Raw genomic sequence first — 14,261 nt, forward strand, 5'->3', positions numbered from 1 at the left:
ATCGATGTGTGACACTTAAATTGGTGATAAAACTGTTTTCTTTGATTATATAAAGTCTGCACATTTGTGAGTACATGACGACGTTCCTCTTAGCACTGCTTCAGACAACTCAATTAACGCTATTTATCCCAATATTTGTACAAATGTCCAACAATGTTTAACCTTTCGTTTTACAGGATCCTGTCGGGGGAGCAGATTTTATTGCGGCTACTGAGCAGGTCTGTGCTCAGCTTTCAGTGTCATGTGAAAGAGAAAATCTTCTAGGTCTTTTGTAGGATTTTGTTACCCCTTTTAATCCAATCGTGTATCATCTTCGATACATGAGTTTTTGAGACTTTTATATAGTGAGATTTTTTTAACCTGATTTTTGTTTCTAAGAAAAATAGGAGCCACATATGAGGACATTCGTTTAATATTTTGTTAGAACAGTAGCAGTATAATGTCCTCGTAAGTGGATATCAGGCCCTTGTAGTGGAAAATTGAGTATTTTGGTCTAAATAACCCAAAATGTGATGTCCACAAATGTGGACACCAGGTCCTAGGAGGTTAATGGCACAATTTATTAAAATTTAAAATTGTAAAAATTTGGTTCAAATTAAAACGAATGTGCAAATTAATATTTAATTTCTTTTAAAAAGATTTAAGGTTCAATAAATGCTCCATTTTCTAAAAAAATGAATTTTCTGGCAATGATTTCATGGTTGAGATATTACAGGGTTAAAAAAGAAAAAATCAAGTTACAAATCAAATAAGCTGCTCTCATTTGTCCATAATGTTCCTTGACACTGATCAAGAACAGGTCACGTACATCATAATGCTCCCAAATAAAGAAAAAAAAAAAAAAAAAAAAAAAGAGCATTTCTGCTATTTTGTCTGACATCTGATGCTACATAAACTTGTTTTAATATTACAAACCCTAAAAATTCCTGATCTGAATTTGGCTTTTACAAGTAAAAGGACTGATTCTTATATAGCGCTTTCGACTCTCCAGGAGTACTCAAAGTGCTCTGTACAAGATGCCACATTCACCGTCTTCTACGCTGTTGAGTGCTTTCTAGCTACCATTCACACTCCGCTGGATGCAATGTTACACGATGTGCTTATTTTATTTTTTTTATTTTATTAATTCAGTAGTGGACAGGTACTATTAACAAAAAATCTAATTATAATCAGTACCTAATACCCATTTATAAACTTCTGACTGTTTTTTTTTAGGGTGAGATAATCACATAGCAGCAATTCAACACATTTCAGTATGTAGGCATGCTCAAGACGACCTGCTGAAGTTTAAACTGAGCACCAGAATGGGGAAGAAAGGTGATTTAAGTGACTTTGAATGGCATGGATGTTGGTGCCAAATGACCTGAGCAACTCATTTAAAGTAGTGAGATTTGCCCACTAAATGATCTCTAGAGTTTATATTATCCACCAAGCAGCAGTTCTCTCTGTGAATCTGGTTTGTTGATGAACTCTGAGTTCATAGGAAGTCACCTGTCAACTGTTTACAACCAAGGTTTGCAGAGAAACAAGGATGTACAACATGCTGGATTTTAAAGCAGATGGCCTAGCGCGAGCAGAAGACCACACCAGGTAGCATTCTGGTCAGCTAAGAACAGGAAACCGAGGCTACAGTTCACACAGGCTCTCCAAAATTGAACTACAGAAGAATGGAAAAACACTGCCTGGTATGATGACTCTCGATTTCTGCTAAGTAGCTTTAGTAAGTTTGTGGTGGAACGGGAGATTGTTATTGTCGTTTTGAGCACATTCATTTATTCTCATTCCCAGAGGGTCATGAAATTGCAACTTTCATTAAAGTTGCAATTTCAAATAAACCACCCACACATTACTACAAAGCAATTACAGTATTAACCAATTATCAAACACTATTTCTGCATTACTTTGGCCAATTCTAAAAACTATTAACTAAAATTTAATCAACTTACATTTTCCCCATTTTCAAATGATGGTTATTGTACAATGTTATCCTGACAGTTGACACAAGTTTAAAGTAACAATGCACCATGCTTTCTGCTTTACATAGAAAAAAAAAACGATCAGATGTTACTATATCACTTGAGAAAATGCAGTGAATATTCTTTCTGGTATGTACTTTGTATGCACCCATTGCTTTATTAAGGTGATTATACTTACTTTTTCATTAGAAATTTGTTGATGACCTTCTGTTTCCTCATGAACTGGACAATGAGTCGGTTCATGTAGACAAACAAAGCCCCACCGAAACCACTGGCAATACTGCAGACAGAGAAAACGAGTAGGACTATTTTTTTCCCTTTCCCCACCCGGTATAATGCATCAAATCAAAACAGAATGGAATAAATTTGTTTAAGTGTAAACAAAGTAAAACATCAACGCATCGAGTGCAACATTTTTCTCACTTGATCCACCTCCATAGGGTGTCCCCAGTGCATTTGGCAACAATAAAAACAATGAAAATGTAATGAGTTTCTAATCGACTGGAGATGGTTGCTGGTAATAAGTGCAAATGTAATTCTGTAAAGTTGTGGGGAACAGGAAAACAAAGAAATATGGGAATGGAGGAAAAAAGAGAAAGTACACAAAACATGTGGGAGGCATATACTGTAGACGGAGAGAAATAAAGACGAGCATGGAAAAAAATGAACAGGGAGTCAGAGGCATGAGACAGTAGGAATAAAAGAGCGAGAACACTGTCAGATGGGGATTTGTGGGGGAGTCTCAGACAAAGCGGAAAAAAGAGGTTTATATAAGCGCGCATTTAGAAGCTTGGTGGGAGTCCTCTTTATGGGAGTGAGAGCCAAAGAAAGCAGAGAAAAGGTGGCGAGAAAGAATAGACGCAGACAGCTACGCAGACAACCTAATGCTTATAAATTTATCCTCTTGCATTATTAATTCCATCAAATACCTTTGAATAAGTAATGAACAGGATGATGAGGGAGTCTTTGCCTCTTTGGCACAGCTGAGGAAAACGCAGCACATCTACCTTTTCATGCGCTTTGTATGGTACACGTAAAAAAACAAAAAAAAACCCCCCAAAAAAAACAAACTGTGTCCTCTGTGTGTGTGTTTGGGTGGGGGTTAAGTGTTGGAATCTGGGCTTGTGCTCATGATTAAAACAAGGGTGAGTGTACCGTTTGAGGACAAGAAGGTGTTAAAGCTATGATCAGGCGATGGTGTACAGACGTATGTATGACTCAATAAATTAACGTAGCATTAAGTGAATTAAAAATAATAATTAAAAAAAAATACAGGGCCTTCATTTATGAAAGGTTTTTCTGTATTTATATACATTTGCAGAGATTCATTCAGACCCATTCATTCAATGCATTTTCATTCTACATTCCTTCCATATTCAATTCTTTTACTTAATTTTTCAGTTATTATTGTAGACAACTTTACTTCATCATGCAAATGAGTCAGCTGTCACACAGGGGAAACGCTGCGCTCATTGGTTGACTGATCCTTACAAGTAAAATAAGTTAAGATACAATATACAGGGTGGGCCATTTATATGGATACACCGTAATAACATGGGAATGGTTGGTGATATTAAAGTCCTCTTTGTGGCACATTAGTATATGTGAGGGGGCAAACTCCTCAAGATGGGTGGTGACCATGGTGGCCATTTAGAAGTCGGCCATCTTGGATGCAACTTTTGTTTTTTCAATAGGAAGAGAGCCATGTGACACATCAAACTTATTGGTAATGTCACAAGAAAAACAATGGTGTTCTTGGTTTCAACGTAACTTTATTCTTTCATGAGTTATTTACAAGTTTCTCTTTGTTCACAGCCATTGACTTGTCGAAGAGGTTAACACGTGAGGAGCGGATCGAAATTGTGTTGATATCTGGTGAACGCAGTAACCGGGTCATTGCAGCAGATTTCAATGCAAGACACCCTACAAGACCACCCATCTCCCATGCTACAGTTAGCAAACTGCTTGCTAAGTTTCGTGAAACTGGTTCAGTGTTGGATTTGCCAAAATGTGGACGCAAGAAAACTGTCACTAATGAAGAAACATCAGTGGCTGTCCTAGCTTCATTCAGCAAGAGCCCACAGCGTAGCACTCGCCGCATGTCACTGCAGAGTGGCATTAGTCGAACATCCCTTCGGCAGATATTAGCTACTCACAAATGGCACCCTTACAAACTCCAGCTACTGCAGCATCTCAACGAGGATGACCCAGATCGGCGCACAGAATTTGCAGAATGGGCAAAACAAAAATTGGAACAGGACCCTCAGTTCACGCAGAAGAGTTTGTTCAGTGATGAGGCAAACTTTTATGTGAATGGTGAAGTTAACAAACAAAACCACCAGTATTGGTCTGACACTAACCCACATTGGATGGATCGCTCCAAGACTGTTGGAACAACAAAAGTGATGGTTTGGTGTGGTACATGGGGGTTAAGGGGGTAAAGCTGGCACGTTCCCTGAGTTTTTCCAGCAAGATGGTGCACCACCAACATTATGGGTGCCAGGTCCGAGCATTCCTAGATGAACAGTTTCCTGAAAAGTGGATTGGTCATCGTGGGCCAGTTGAATGGCCCCCAAGCTCTCCCGATCTGACCCCCTTAGACTTTTATCTTTGGGGTCATCTGAAGGAAATTGTCTATGGTGTGAAGATACGAGATGTGCAGCACCTGAAACTACGGATACTGGATGCCTGTGCTGGCATTTCTCCTGCGGTGTTGCTATCAGTGTGTGAAGAGTGGGAGAAGAGGGTTGCATTGAAAATCCAACACAATGGGCAGCACATTGAACACATTTTATAAGTGGTCAGAAACTTGTAAATAACTCATGAAAGAAGAAAGTTACGTTGAAACCAAGCACACCATTGTGTTTCTTGTGACATTACCAATAAGTTTGATGTGTCACATGGCCCTCTTCCTATTGAAAAAGTTGTATCCAAGATGGCCGACTTTTAAATGGCCACCATGGTCACCACCCATCTTGAGGAGTTTGCCCCCTCACATATACTAATGTGCCACAAACAGGACTTTAATATCACCAACCATTCCCATGTTATTACGGTGTATCCATATAAATGGCCCACCCTGTACTTTAAAATGAAGGCCCACATTCAAGTAATGTTAGAGAAGGTGAAAATAATGGAGCCTGTCAGTATTACTTAGTTTCATAATAATGGTTAATGATTTCTACTGATATGCATCTCTGATTTTCTTTTAATTTTTTTCTGTTAATTTCAACTGTATTTTTATTTATTGAGTTATTCACTTCTCCTAATTTTGGATTTTTTAGTCTGCAACACCAGAAAAGAAATTGCAACAATTTGCTTTATAAATAATTTGCCTAATTGGCTGTTTGTCAACAAATCCATTAATTGTTTCCGTGGTTAGGCTTTTGTGCCGATTACAAGAAAATTTCTGAAATGTAAATAACATATCACTCATTTTTTAAAATATGATCTCACATTTTCATTGTACATTTTTGGGAAAATGAATCCATTTTTCGACAATTTTTTTATTTTCTGATTTTCTGTTGCTCATTGGAGGAAGTTGTCAGCAGAATAGTTTATAATAAAAGTAATCACCCTCCTGTCGGCCTACAAAAAGTCCAGGTACACACATTATGGACACATATACATGTGCAGCCTTCACATGTTGAGGTGACCCTCTCCCTCCTAAAACAGTAAACTGTAAACAGTAAGTAGAGTAGTGTGTGACTCTTCAAAGACATGCCCTTGGCAGCATGTAGCACACACCAAACTCTTCCTGGCCTAGTTGACTGAGACACTGACCGACTTTCCCTGCTTGACAGCTACTGGCAGGGGAAGATGGAAACTACAACGATGCACCGACACACACACACACACACACACACACACACACACACACACACACACACACACAAATCTGCCAGTGTGCACATACAGACTCACACAGTGTAAAACTAGAACTAAGCACTCTGCTGCCTTCTCTGGAGACAGTGTACTGTATGTGCAAGCCACTGATGCAGTGGTGGGTGTTAAAGCCTCCGGACAAAAAAAAAAAAAAACCCAACTAAATATGAAAGAAAAAACCCCCCCCAAAGGATGAAGAACAAGATGACGACCCCCGCCCCCCCCAAAAAAAAAGAAAGAAAGAGAGGGATTGTCTTCTCAAGATAAGTTACACAAGTTACACACAGGCACACGCTTTCATCTGAAAAAGAAGGACAGAGTATGGAGCAAGAGCACCCCCTCCAAACTCTCAACCAGCTTCCTTCTAGGAGCCCGTGGTCTCTTTCACAGGCACAGAAGAGCCCTCAGGCTAGGACAGGATAAAATAAGACGTCCCTCAGTGCGCTGGCAACTGTTGCAAGCTGAATAATCCATGTTAGGTGACTCACGCAGTCCACCCCGAGGTAACACCTTCACAAGCTACAGTAAGTGGATCTCCTGAATAATGTCTGAATTTATGAGGCAATCATAATAAATGGGAATACCTGTCAGCGCAACCAGGTGGACAAAACTGACTCAGAGTGGATGAATTTATTTGAATTTTTTTGTGAAACAAGCTAGTTTCCATTTTCTTACTAATATTGGTTGACAATCAGCTTTTTATTCATTTAGGCTTGGTCTTATTTACAGTACGGACCTGCTGGGTAATGTCTAATTGATGAGTTGTTTTTTTTTTTAAACTCTCTGTCTCTCTTCCACAGCATGTCTTTATCCTGTCTTCTTTCTCTCACCCAACCGGTCACATCAGATGGCCCTGCTCCTCCCTGAGCCTGGTTCTGCCGGAGGTTTCTTCTGTTAAAAGGGAGTTTTTTCTTCCCACTGTCGCCAAAGTGCTTGCTCATAGGGGGTCATATGATTGTTGGGTTTTTCTCTGTATCTATAATTGTACAATCTACTGTGCAATATAAAGCACCTTTAGGCAACTGCTGTTGTGATTTGGTGCTATATAAATAAAATTGAATTGAATTGAAACCAACTTCAGCATCTTAACCAACTTACCCAATGACAGCGAAGGCAGGAAGCTCCTGGAGGTCAAAGGGAAAGTCTAATCGGAAGCGGGTTTTAAACAGAGCTGTGATGGTCTCTGGAGAAAGAGAGAGAGGACAAGCCACTGTATCACTGAACAGACCTCAAAGTCATTAAGCGAGGTTAAAAACAGGTCTTCTAAACACATATAGGGCAATAAATAAAATATATTAAAGCTACTGATGCACCACTGACTGATGGAAGGAGTAAAAAGGAAAACTTCAGCTTACTGTGGAGGTGATGACCAAAAAATGGTAAATGGCCCGTATTTGTATAGCGCCTTACTAGTCCTAAAGGACCCCAAAGCGCTTTACACATCCAGTCACACCCATTCACACACACATTCACATACTGGTGATGGCAAGCTACATTGTAGCCACAGCCACCCTGGGGTGCACTGACAGAGGCGAGGCTGCCAGACACTGGCGCCACCGGGCCCTCTGACCACCACCAGTAGGCAACGGGTGGTGTCTTGCCCAAGGACACAACGACCGAGACTGTCCAAGCCAGGGCTCGAACCGGCAACCTTTCGATTACAAGGCCAAATCCCAACTCTTGAACCACGATCGCCCCAAAACTCCAAACCTCACAAAACCTGACCACATTAAACAACTGGTGGGAGAAAAGGCTGTGAAAAACTAAACCACTAACAGGATCCTGGAAATCCCAAAGAAGTTTGGACGCCTGCCACTGAGAACTTCTCAGTTTACTGTTTTGGTAGGATGAAAATTCTATTTTTAGCACCTCCAGTGTTGCAGCAAGTCTTTGTCCTTTACTCAGAATATTATTTAGACTTGCACACATGTAACTAGTAAAATAATGACAGAGCTTCATTTATACACAGATTAAAAACCCCATTGCCCCCAGGCTCAAGAGGTATGTAACACTCCAAGAGCCAAACCTGCAAATATCAACATCCACAGAAACCTTAGTATCTCAGCTAAATCCTCATATAAACCATTTCTACAACCACCAAACGCAGCGAAAACAAGCAATGATTAAAAGAACAGTTACTTAAATGCGCAAAAGTCCGCTAAACACACACAACCGAGCCAAGAAATCTCCAGACTTCAGGTAGCCATGAAAACAATGGCTAGTTTGCTTGCAGGGCTCTCTCACGCATTCCAAAACACCAAGTTTCACCATGCTCCAACCAAAATTCACTAGACAAGCTGCAAAAGAAGACCACAAAAATGTCACTGTGATTCTATTGGCTCAACCGATTAAAAAGAGGTGTCAATCATGCAAATTGGCCAATAGAGGCCTAGGCTACAGCCCCTCAGAGTTTAAATCGCAAGAGGCCATTTAAACTCACCAGGGTGCAAGACAGAAAGGGCTCGCTGACTGGGAATGTGTGGTTAATTCTTCAAAAATATTCAAAAGACAAGCATTTCTAAGCATGGTAATGAAGTTAAATCATTTCTGCTGTTTAAAAAAACAGCAGAAATTCTACTCGTATATGGTGTCCAAGGTGCGCCAAAACTGGACATCCTTTATAACACCTGGACATTTATTTATTAAAAGTCCTGCAATTTTTCACAGTTTCACTTTGGAAGCATAAATCTTTGTTTATAAATTGATTTCTGCTTTTCTGGATTACAGTGTCAATTAAAGCATATTTTAAAAAGGGTTATATGCTAGAAATTATTTGCTATTATATTGTATGTTATATGCTAAAAAATTATATCACAAAAGACTGCATGAAATTGAAAAATTTGGACCATTCAATCCCAAATTCATAGCAGACTGACTCCATCTTATTGCTGCTTTTTCACTGTCTTAATTCACAAAAGTTGCTGTGAAGACATGACGTGATGGCTCAGCGCTTGCAGACCTGGTCCCCGTCTCCAAACCACTAAAACATTGGACCTTAAAGTGGACTCACTCTGATCATTTCCAGCCTTATATTTGAATTCTAACTGCATGACTCACAGCTCGTTCCTTATCGATCTTAAACTGAGCCTTGGTGAAGCCCCTCAGTTTATCCACTGTTTGAACCAACTTTAAGGCCACTCTTGCTTTGATACGACTTTTATCTGATTTTTTTGCCCCTCAAAAACAAAAGACACTGAACATGCCACTAGCTACTACAAAAATGGATTTGATTGTGCTGGACTAAGTGTTCCTAATAAAGTGCTTATACTGTCTTATACTAAGTACAATGAACACATCAGTCTTACCTTCATCTCTGTTCCAAACAGCTAATACCCTGAAGATGAAGGCACTGAAAGTGGCAGCAAAGAAGCCCCTCCAATAGTTCCTCACAGCAAAGAATGTGGAAGTTACTTCAATACTGAACAGCACACCTTAAACACACAAACACCACAAGGCATGAGCACTGACATTTAAAAAATGCACAAACAAGTGAAATGGACTTCTCTTGACATGCAGTTCTTCATGTAACACTCAAGTAACAACAACATTTCCTTGCATTACACACAGATGAATTTGTTCGCCAGCGTCTGTATTCAGACATGATCTCCATTTTTGGAAATGTCATTTACCTCAGTTAGCTCAGGCTTAGCAAGATGAATTCATGGTGGGGTGGAAGCACAGGCTGAAGAAAAACCAGCTAGAAGCTAAATAAATTATGTCACTGATACAAAGGCGTGTAGTGTGCTCCAAGGCTGTACCAGGGCTCTAAATTTAACATGAGATGATATGAGGGTGTACAGAAAGAGAATACCTCCGCAAAAGAACATCTCCCATGAAACAGCACTGATTGCTCCATCCATTTCAGCAACATGCAGCCCATTATATGTTAAGTGGGTTACACATTGTAAAAGTTATACAGTGCTTACACATTTAGCTCATTACAGAGTGCCACAGGCTTCAGGTACTACATCACGTTTGCTTTAGACTCACCTCCTATGGGGGCAGCGAAACAGCAACCAACTCCCACGGCACAGGCTGCTGCCAGCATCTCTATGTTCCTCGACTCATTCTGAAACCACACAGTGGTTAGATTTCAGTCACCAGCAGTCATTCAACAGCAACCACAACAACAACAACAAAAGCGAAAAGGAAAGAAGTGAGTCAATTCATTACATTTTTTCTATGACACACTTTTAATAAGACACCTAAGCAAAAAAAAAAGCATCCACATTTTTGTCATGTCACAGCATTATTCCAAAATGGTTTCACCTACACCCTCCATATACATGCTCCATAATGATGAAGTGAAAAAGGTTTGCTTAAATTAATTTTTTTATCAACTAAAAAAACAAACAAAAAAAACCCCTCCTCCTCCTACTCATAACAACAACAACAACAACAATAATAATAATCAACAATTAACAAGCAAAGTAAAATATTCCTAAATCAAAGCAAAATTGAATTTCAAATGAGTACAAAACAAATTGGATGTCTTAAAAACAAAAAAAGTCAAAAAATATTTTAAAACAATACCATGGATATATGAAAATCATTTTTTATATTTTAAATTAAACAGTAATAATATTAATGAAGGATCATATAATGAGCTGTGTCATAAGACAGAAAGACAGTGGGAAAGGGACAATCATGCTGCATGAGCGCGGGATGGACTGTGGTGCATTATGGGAATGGAGGTTTTTTTCCTTTCTTTTTGACACTTCTGGTCTTATTTACCTTCATTCCTATGAGACCGATGTCCTTCAAGCAGCATGGCAGTGGTAAAGGAAAGTTACTGCGTGTTTTACTTTCACAACAGAATATTTTATGTGGAAAAGTTGGTGTGGACGAGAAGGTGCGTGTAAGGCTTAATATTTAGTAAAACAAAGGAAACTTCAGAGAATTTTCCTCTGTGAATGACAAGTAGGGATGCATGGATTATGAATTGTGAATTATTCTGAGCAGATTCCAGGATTGCACATGCAACTTTCTCTGATGCAGATTTTTGTTGTCTTTATTTTGTTTGTCTCATTTCTCATGTTATCCCACCAAAACATACACAAAAAAAAACCCACTGAAAAAAAAAGTTTTTCAGTCTATCAAACATTTTTTGAACATTTAGAAGAAACCATGCATGCATGAGGCTTAGTTACTCCAAGTTCAGAAAGTTACTGCTTATCTCCGTTGTCACAGATTTTATTTTAAACTGATAAAATTCAGTTTACCTGTAGATTCAAACAAATTCAATCTACTTTCAAAGACATAAAAAGGATAAAGTAGAAATTAGTTTTTTAGATGTTTTGGCTTCATTCATCCTTCCTGCAACTCAAAGGCATGATGCCAATACCGCCATGCTTCACTATAACAGCTGCGGTGATGCGCTACACATTATGCCTGGACTTCTCCCCAAACAGTTCCACTATTGTCTCGTCAGAACAGATGATCTCCTCCCTAATGGACTCGCTTAAAGTACTCTGAGTGAACTATCCTTTGCCCTACTGTATACTGAGAGAGGTCTATGGAGCAGCTCTACCATGACTGATGATACAAGATGGTCCTCTGTTTTGCAAGTTCTCCATCTTTTGGAGGACTTCTAAAAATCTGCTGGAGTTACCTTTGTGTTCTTGGACACTTCCCAATCCACAGTGTTCTGTTTGGCCATTACAGACCAAGTGGCCTCCAATCGACTTCTAGACAAATCTGAAGTAAAACTAAAGTTCCACTAAAGTACTTAAAGAAGAACAGACTTGCTGTTTTTATTTCTAATAAATCATAAATAATAAATGCAGATAAAGTAAATTCTCAGTTCATTTTCACTAGACTCAAATATTGTTGGGTATGAATAGTACACACAGTGGCTTTGATAAAGCTTTACAAATGCTAATAAAAGAGAGTGTGTTTTTGCTCTTCTCTTTCTCCTTTCTTTTAGTCTTTAACTGTATTTGAACAGTGGGTTATGCATGTATGTATGGGCTTACATAAGAAATAAAAAAAAAAAATCTTTTAATGGAGCCTGACTAATAATTTTAAGGTGAAACAAATGGGGAAAAAACTTTATTTCTAGGCTTAAAACTAGTGCTGTCAGCGCTAATCTTGTTAAAACAGCACGCCGTCAACGCGTTAGCGCATTATCGCATTAATGCGTTAGCGTTCAGCCCCATACACGGGGCGATCTGCGCTAACTCGTTAATGGAGATTTGCGGCGTTAATGCGGTTATGGTATTAGCGTCATTTTAACGAGATCAATGCTGACAGCACTACTTACAGCATGTTTTGTAGACTGGATAGTGGAATAAGTAACAAATGGAGCTCAGTAAATCAGTTTGACTGTAGCTGTAGGGATGAAGGAATGTTCATGCTGGGAATTTTGCAGCTGAATTACCTTAATCCCTGTAACACCGGGCTCCTACAGGAAGCATGGGAGTAAGAGACACAAGTTAAGCTAGCAAAGAACAAATGCAAGAGTCTTTTTCATTACTGCCTAAACTCGCTGTGTGATGCTACAAGACTCAAGAAACCGAGTCCCCGGTGTTTTAACATTAAACTCAACATTTCCTCTGCTGACATTTACAGCTCAAGTAAAACGCATTTTATCTTATAATATCTAATCAAATGCCAGCTGTATTCAAACAAGAGTACTCAATGTGTATGGGAAAAATATGAAGTGCAAAAAAGAAAAAAGAAAAAGCTGTTGTTGTTTTTTTTTTAAAGTATGGCACTCTGAAACAGAAAGGTAATTTTTACAGCCTGCAGGTTGCATTAGCATACTGTACTTCAACCACTAGAGAGGACCAGATACTGCTGCAAAGGGACTCTTCACACATCCACACAGGCAAATACACACTCAGCATTAATATGCCATAAAATGCGTGACAACACTCTGGAGGGATGAAGAGCAGGATGGAATAACAGAGGGTTACAGGTAGACTATTTAATGAGGCCCATGATAGGGTTTTCAGAAGAGACTAATATAAAGGAAGAGAGGCAGATGGAAAATTTAACAGAAAAATAAATAGAGGTACGAGAGGGAAAATAATGGCGTGGAGGGGCAGAATGCATTGAATGACGGTTGTAAACTAATTACTGCTGCTACATTTAAATTGGCTGGATGTAAAAGTCAGAACAGACCGGAACTGTTTGTTTTCACGTATACGGACATACGCAAAAGCAAAGAGCATTTTTACTACTTTTCATCTTCACCTGAAGTGAAATCAGATAATGAAATGCGAATTTAAATGGACTCTAGTACATTTTTTATTCACAACAGTTAGCATTAAAACTATCTTTTGGCTGCACGGTGTGTTATATATTCTCAGAAAGACATTTCAAAAGGTCAAATCTATGCACCAACTGCACGACTCTTCCTTCTAGGATAGCGTTGCACGAGTCACACTTAAATTGATTCTTATTTGTCATCTTGTACTAGGCCTTGAAAAAGAAAAAAAGAAGCAGCTATTTTTGCAGCATCTCCCATTATCCAGCTTTCCTCTAAATGGCTACCCTTTGTAAATACAAGGTTTGAATCCAGGTGTGCTCACAGACTTGGCTGTATGTATGAGGAGGACATATAGGGAACACCAAGGAAAGAGCTTTATATTTTTAGCTAAGAGATATAATATAATTGTTCAGGCAGTTGTGGGGTATTATGTCTAAATGTGCAAATCCGCCTTAAGTATTCATGCCCCTGGTGTATTTATTTATATTCACAATATGTGGCCTTATTTTAGAAAGCATTCTGTCCACTTTATTTAGAGAGTTTTATCGTTTTTGGACAAAAACTTATTTTGGAAGAAGTTAGCCGGCCTGCATGACAACTTTTTCTAACAAAGTCAAAGTCAAGTTTATTTCTACAGCACAACAAAAGCTGTTGACCAAGGTGCTGTGCATCTAAAATCATCAAATGACATAAAAGCATAGGGCAAGAATTTAACAAAAGAAACAAAACGAGAAAACCTGAGTAAGAAATAAAAAATAAAAGTAACAGAACTCATTCCGATTTAAAAGCTAGAGAATGAAAGTGGGTTTTTGATGTTGGGGAGGTCCTGATGTGAAGGGGCAGTTTGTTCCACAGCACAGCCACAGCAAAGGCCTGATTCCTTTTTTGCTTTAATCTGGACCTCGGGAAAGCTAGAAGGATTTGGTCAGCAGTTCTCAATAATCTTGAAAAAGTGTACAATCTACCAGAATGAACTACAACACGGGGCAAAGCAATCACAGGAACTTTGACGTGTATATAGTGTGAAGAGAGACTTTGGGTGGCATCATTATAGAGCAATAAAGTCCATGTAGCGAGTAGGTCCAGGTGGCTGGATGGGTCAGCAAAACATTATCTGATATTTGTATTGGCAATACAGTGTTTACCTTTAGCTTAATGGTGTATTGTTCATGCGGAGTAGGGATATA

The 14,261-nt window shown here is 39.0% G+C and overlaps 1 protein-coding gene across 2 annotated transcripts in view; it reads right to left on the minus strand.

Moving 5' to 3' along the window:
* Positions 1-14,261, minus strand: part of LOC308401469 (chloride channel protein 2-like) — a 187,552-nt gene that overhangs the window by 67,948 nt on the left and 105,343 nt on the right. For both annotated transcript variants that reach the window (XM_080889686.1, XM_080889685.1), the window contains exons 7-10: positions 9,852-9,930; positions 9,167-9,292; positions 6,960-7,044; positions 2,155-2,256 (exon numbers count right to left, since the gene is read on the minus strand). In XM_080889686.1, the coding sequence (XP_080745812.1) occupies positions 2,155-2,256; positions 6,960-7,044; positions 9,167-9,292; positions 9,852-9,930 (392 nt within the window). The remainder of the gene's footprint in view (positions 1-2,154; positions 2,257-6,959; positions 7,045-9,166; positions 9,293-9,851; positions 9,931-14,261) is intronic.

This window comes from Rhamphochromis sp. 'chilingali', assembly GCF_963969265.1.
Source record: "Rhamphochromis sp. 'chilingali' genome assembly, chromosome: 8".
Classification (NCBI taxonomy): Eukaryota; Metazoa; Chordata; class Actinopteri; order Cichliformes; family Cichlidae; genus Rhamphochromis; species Rhamphochromis sp. 'chilingali'.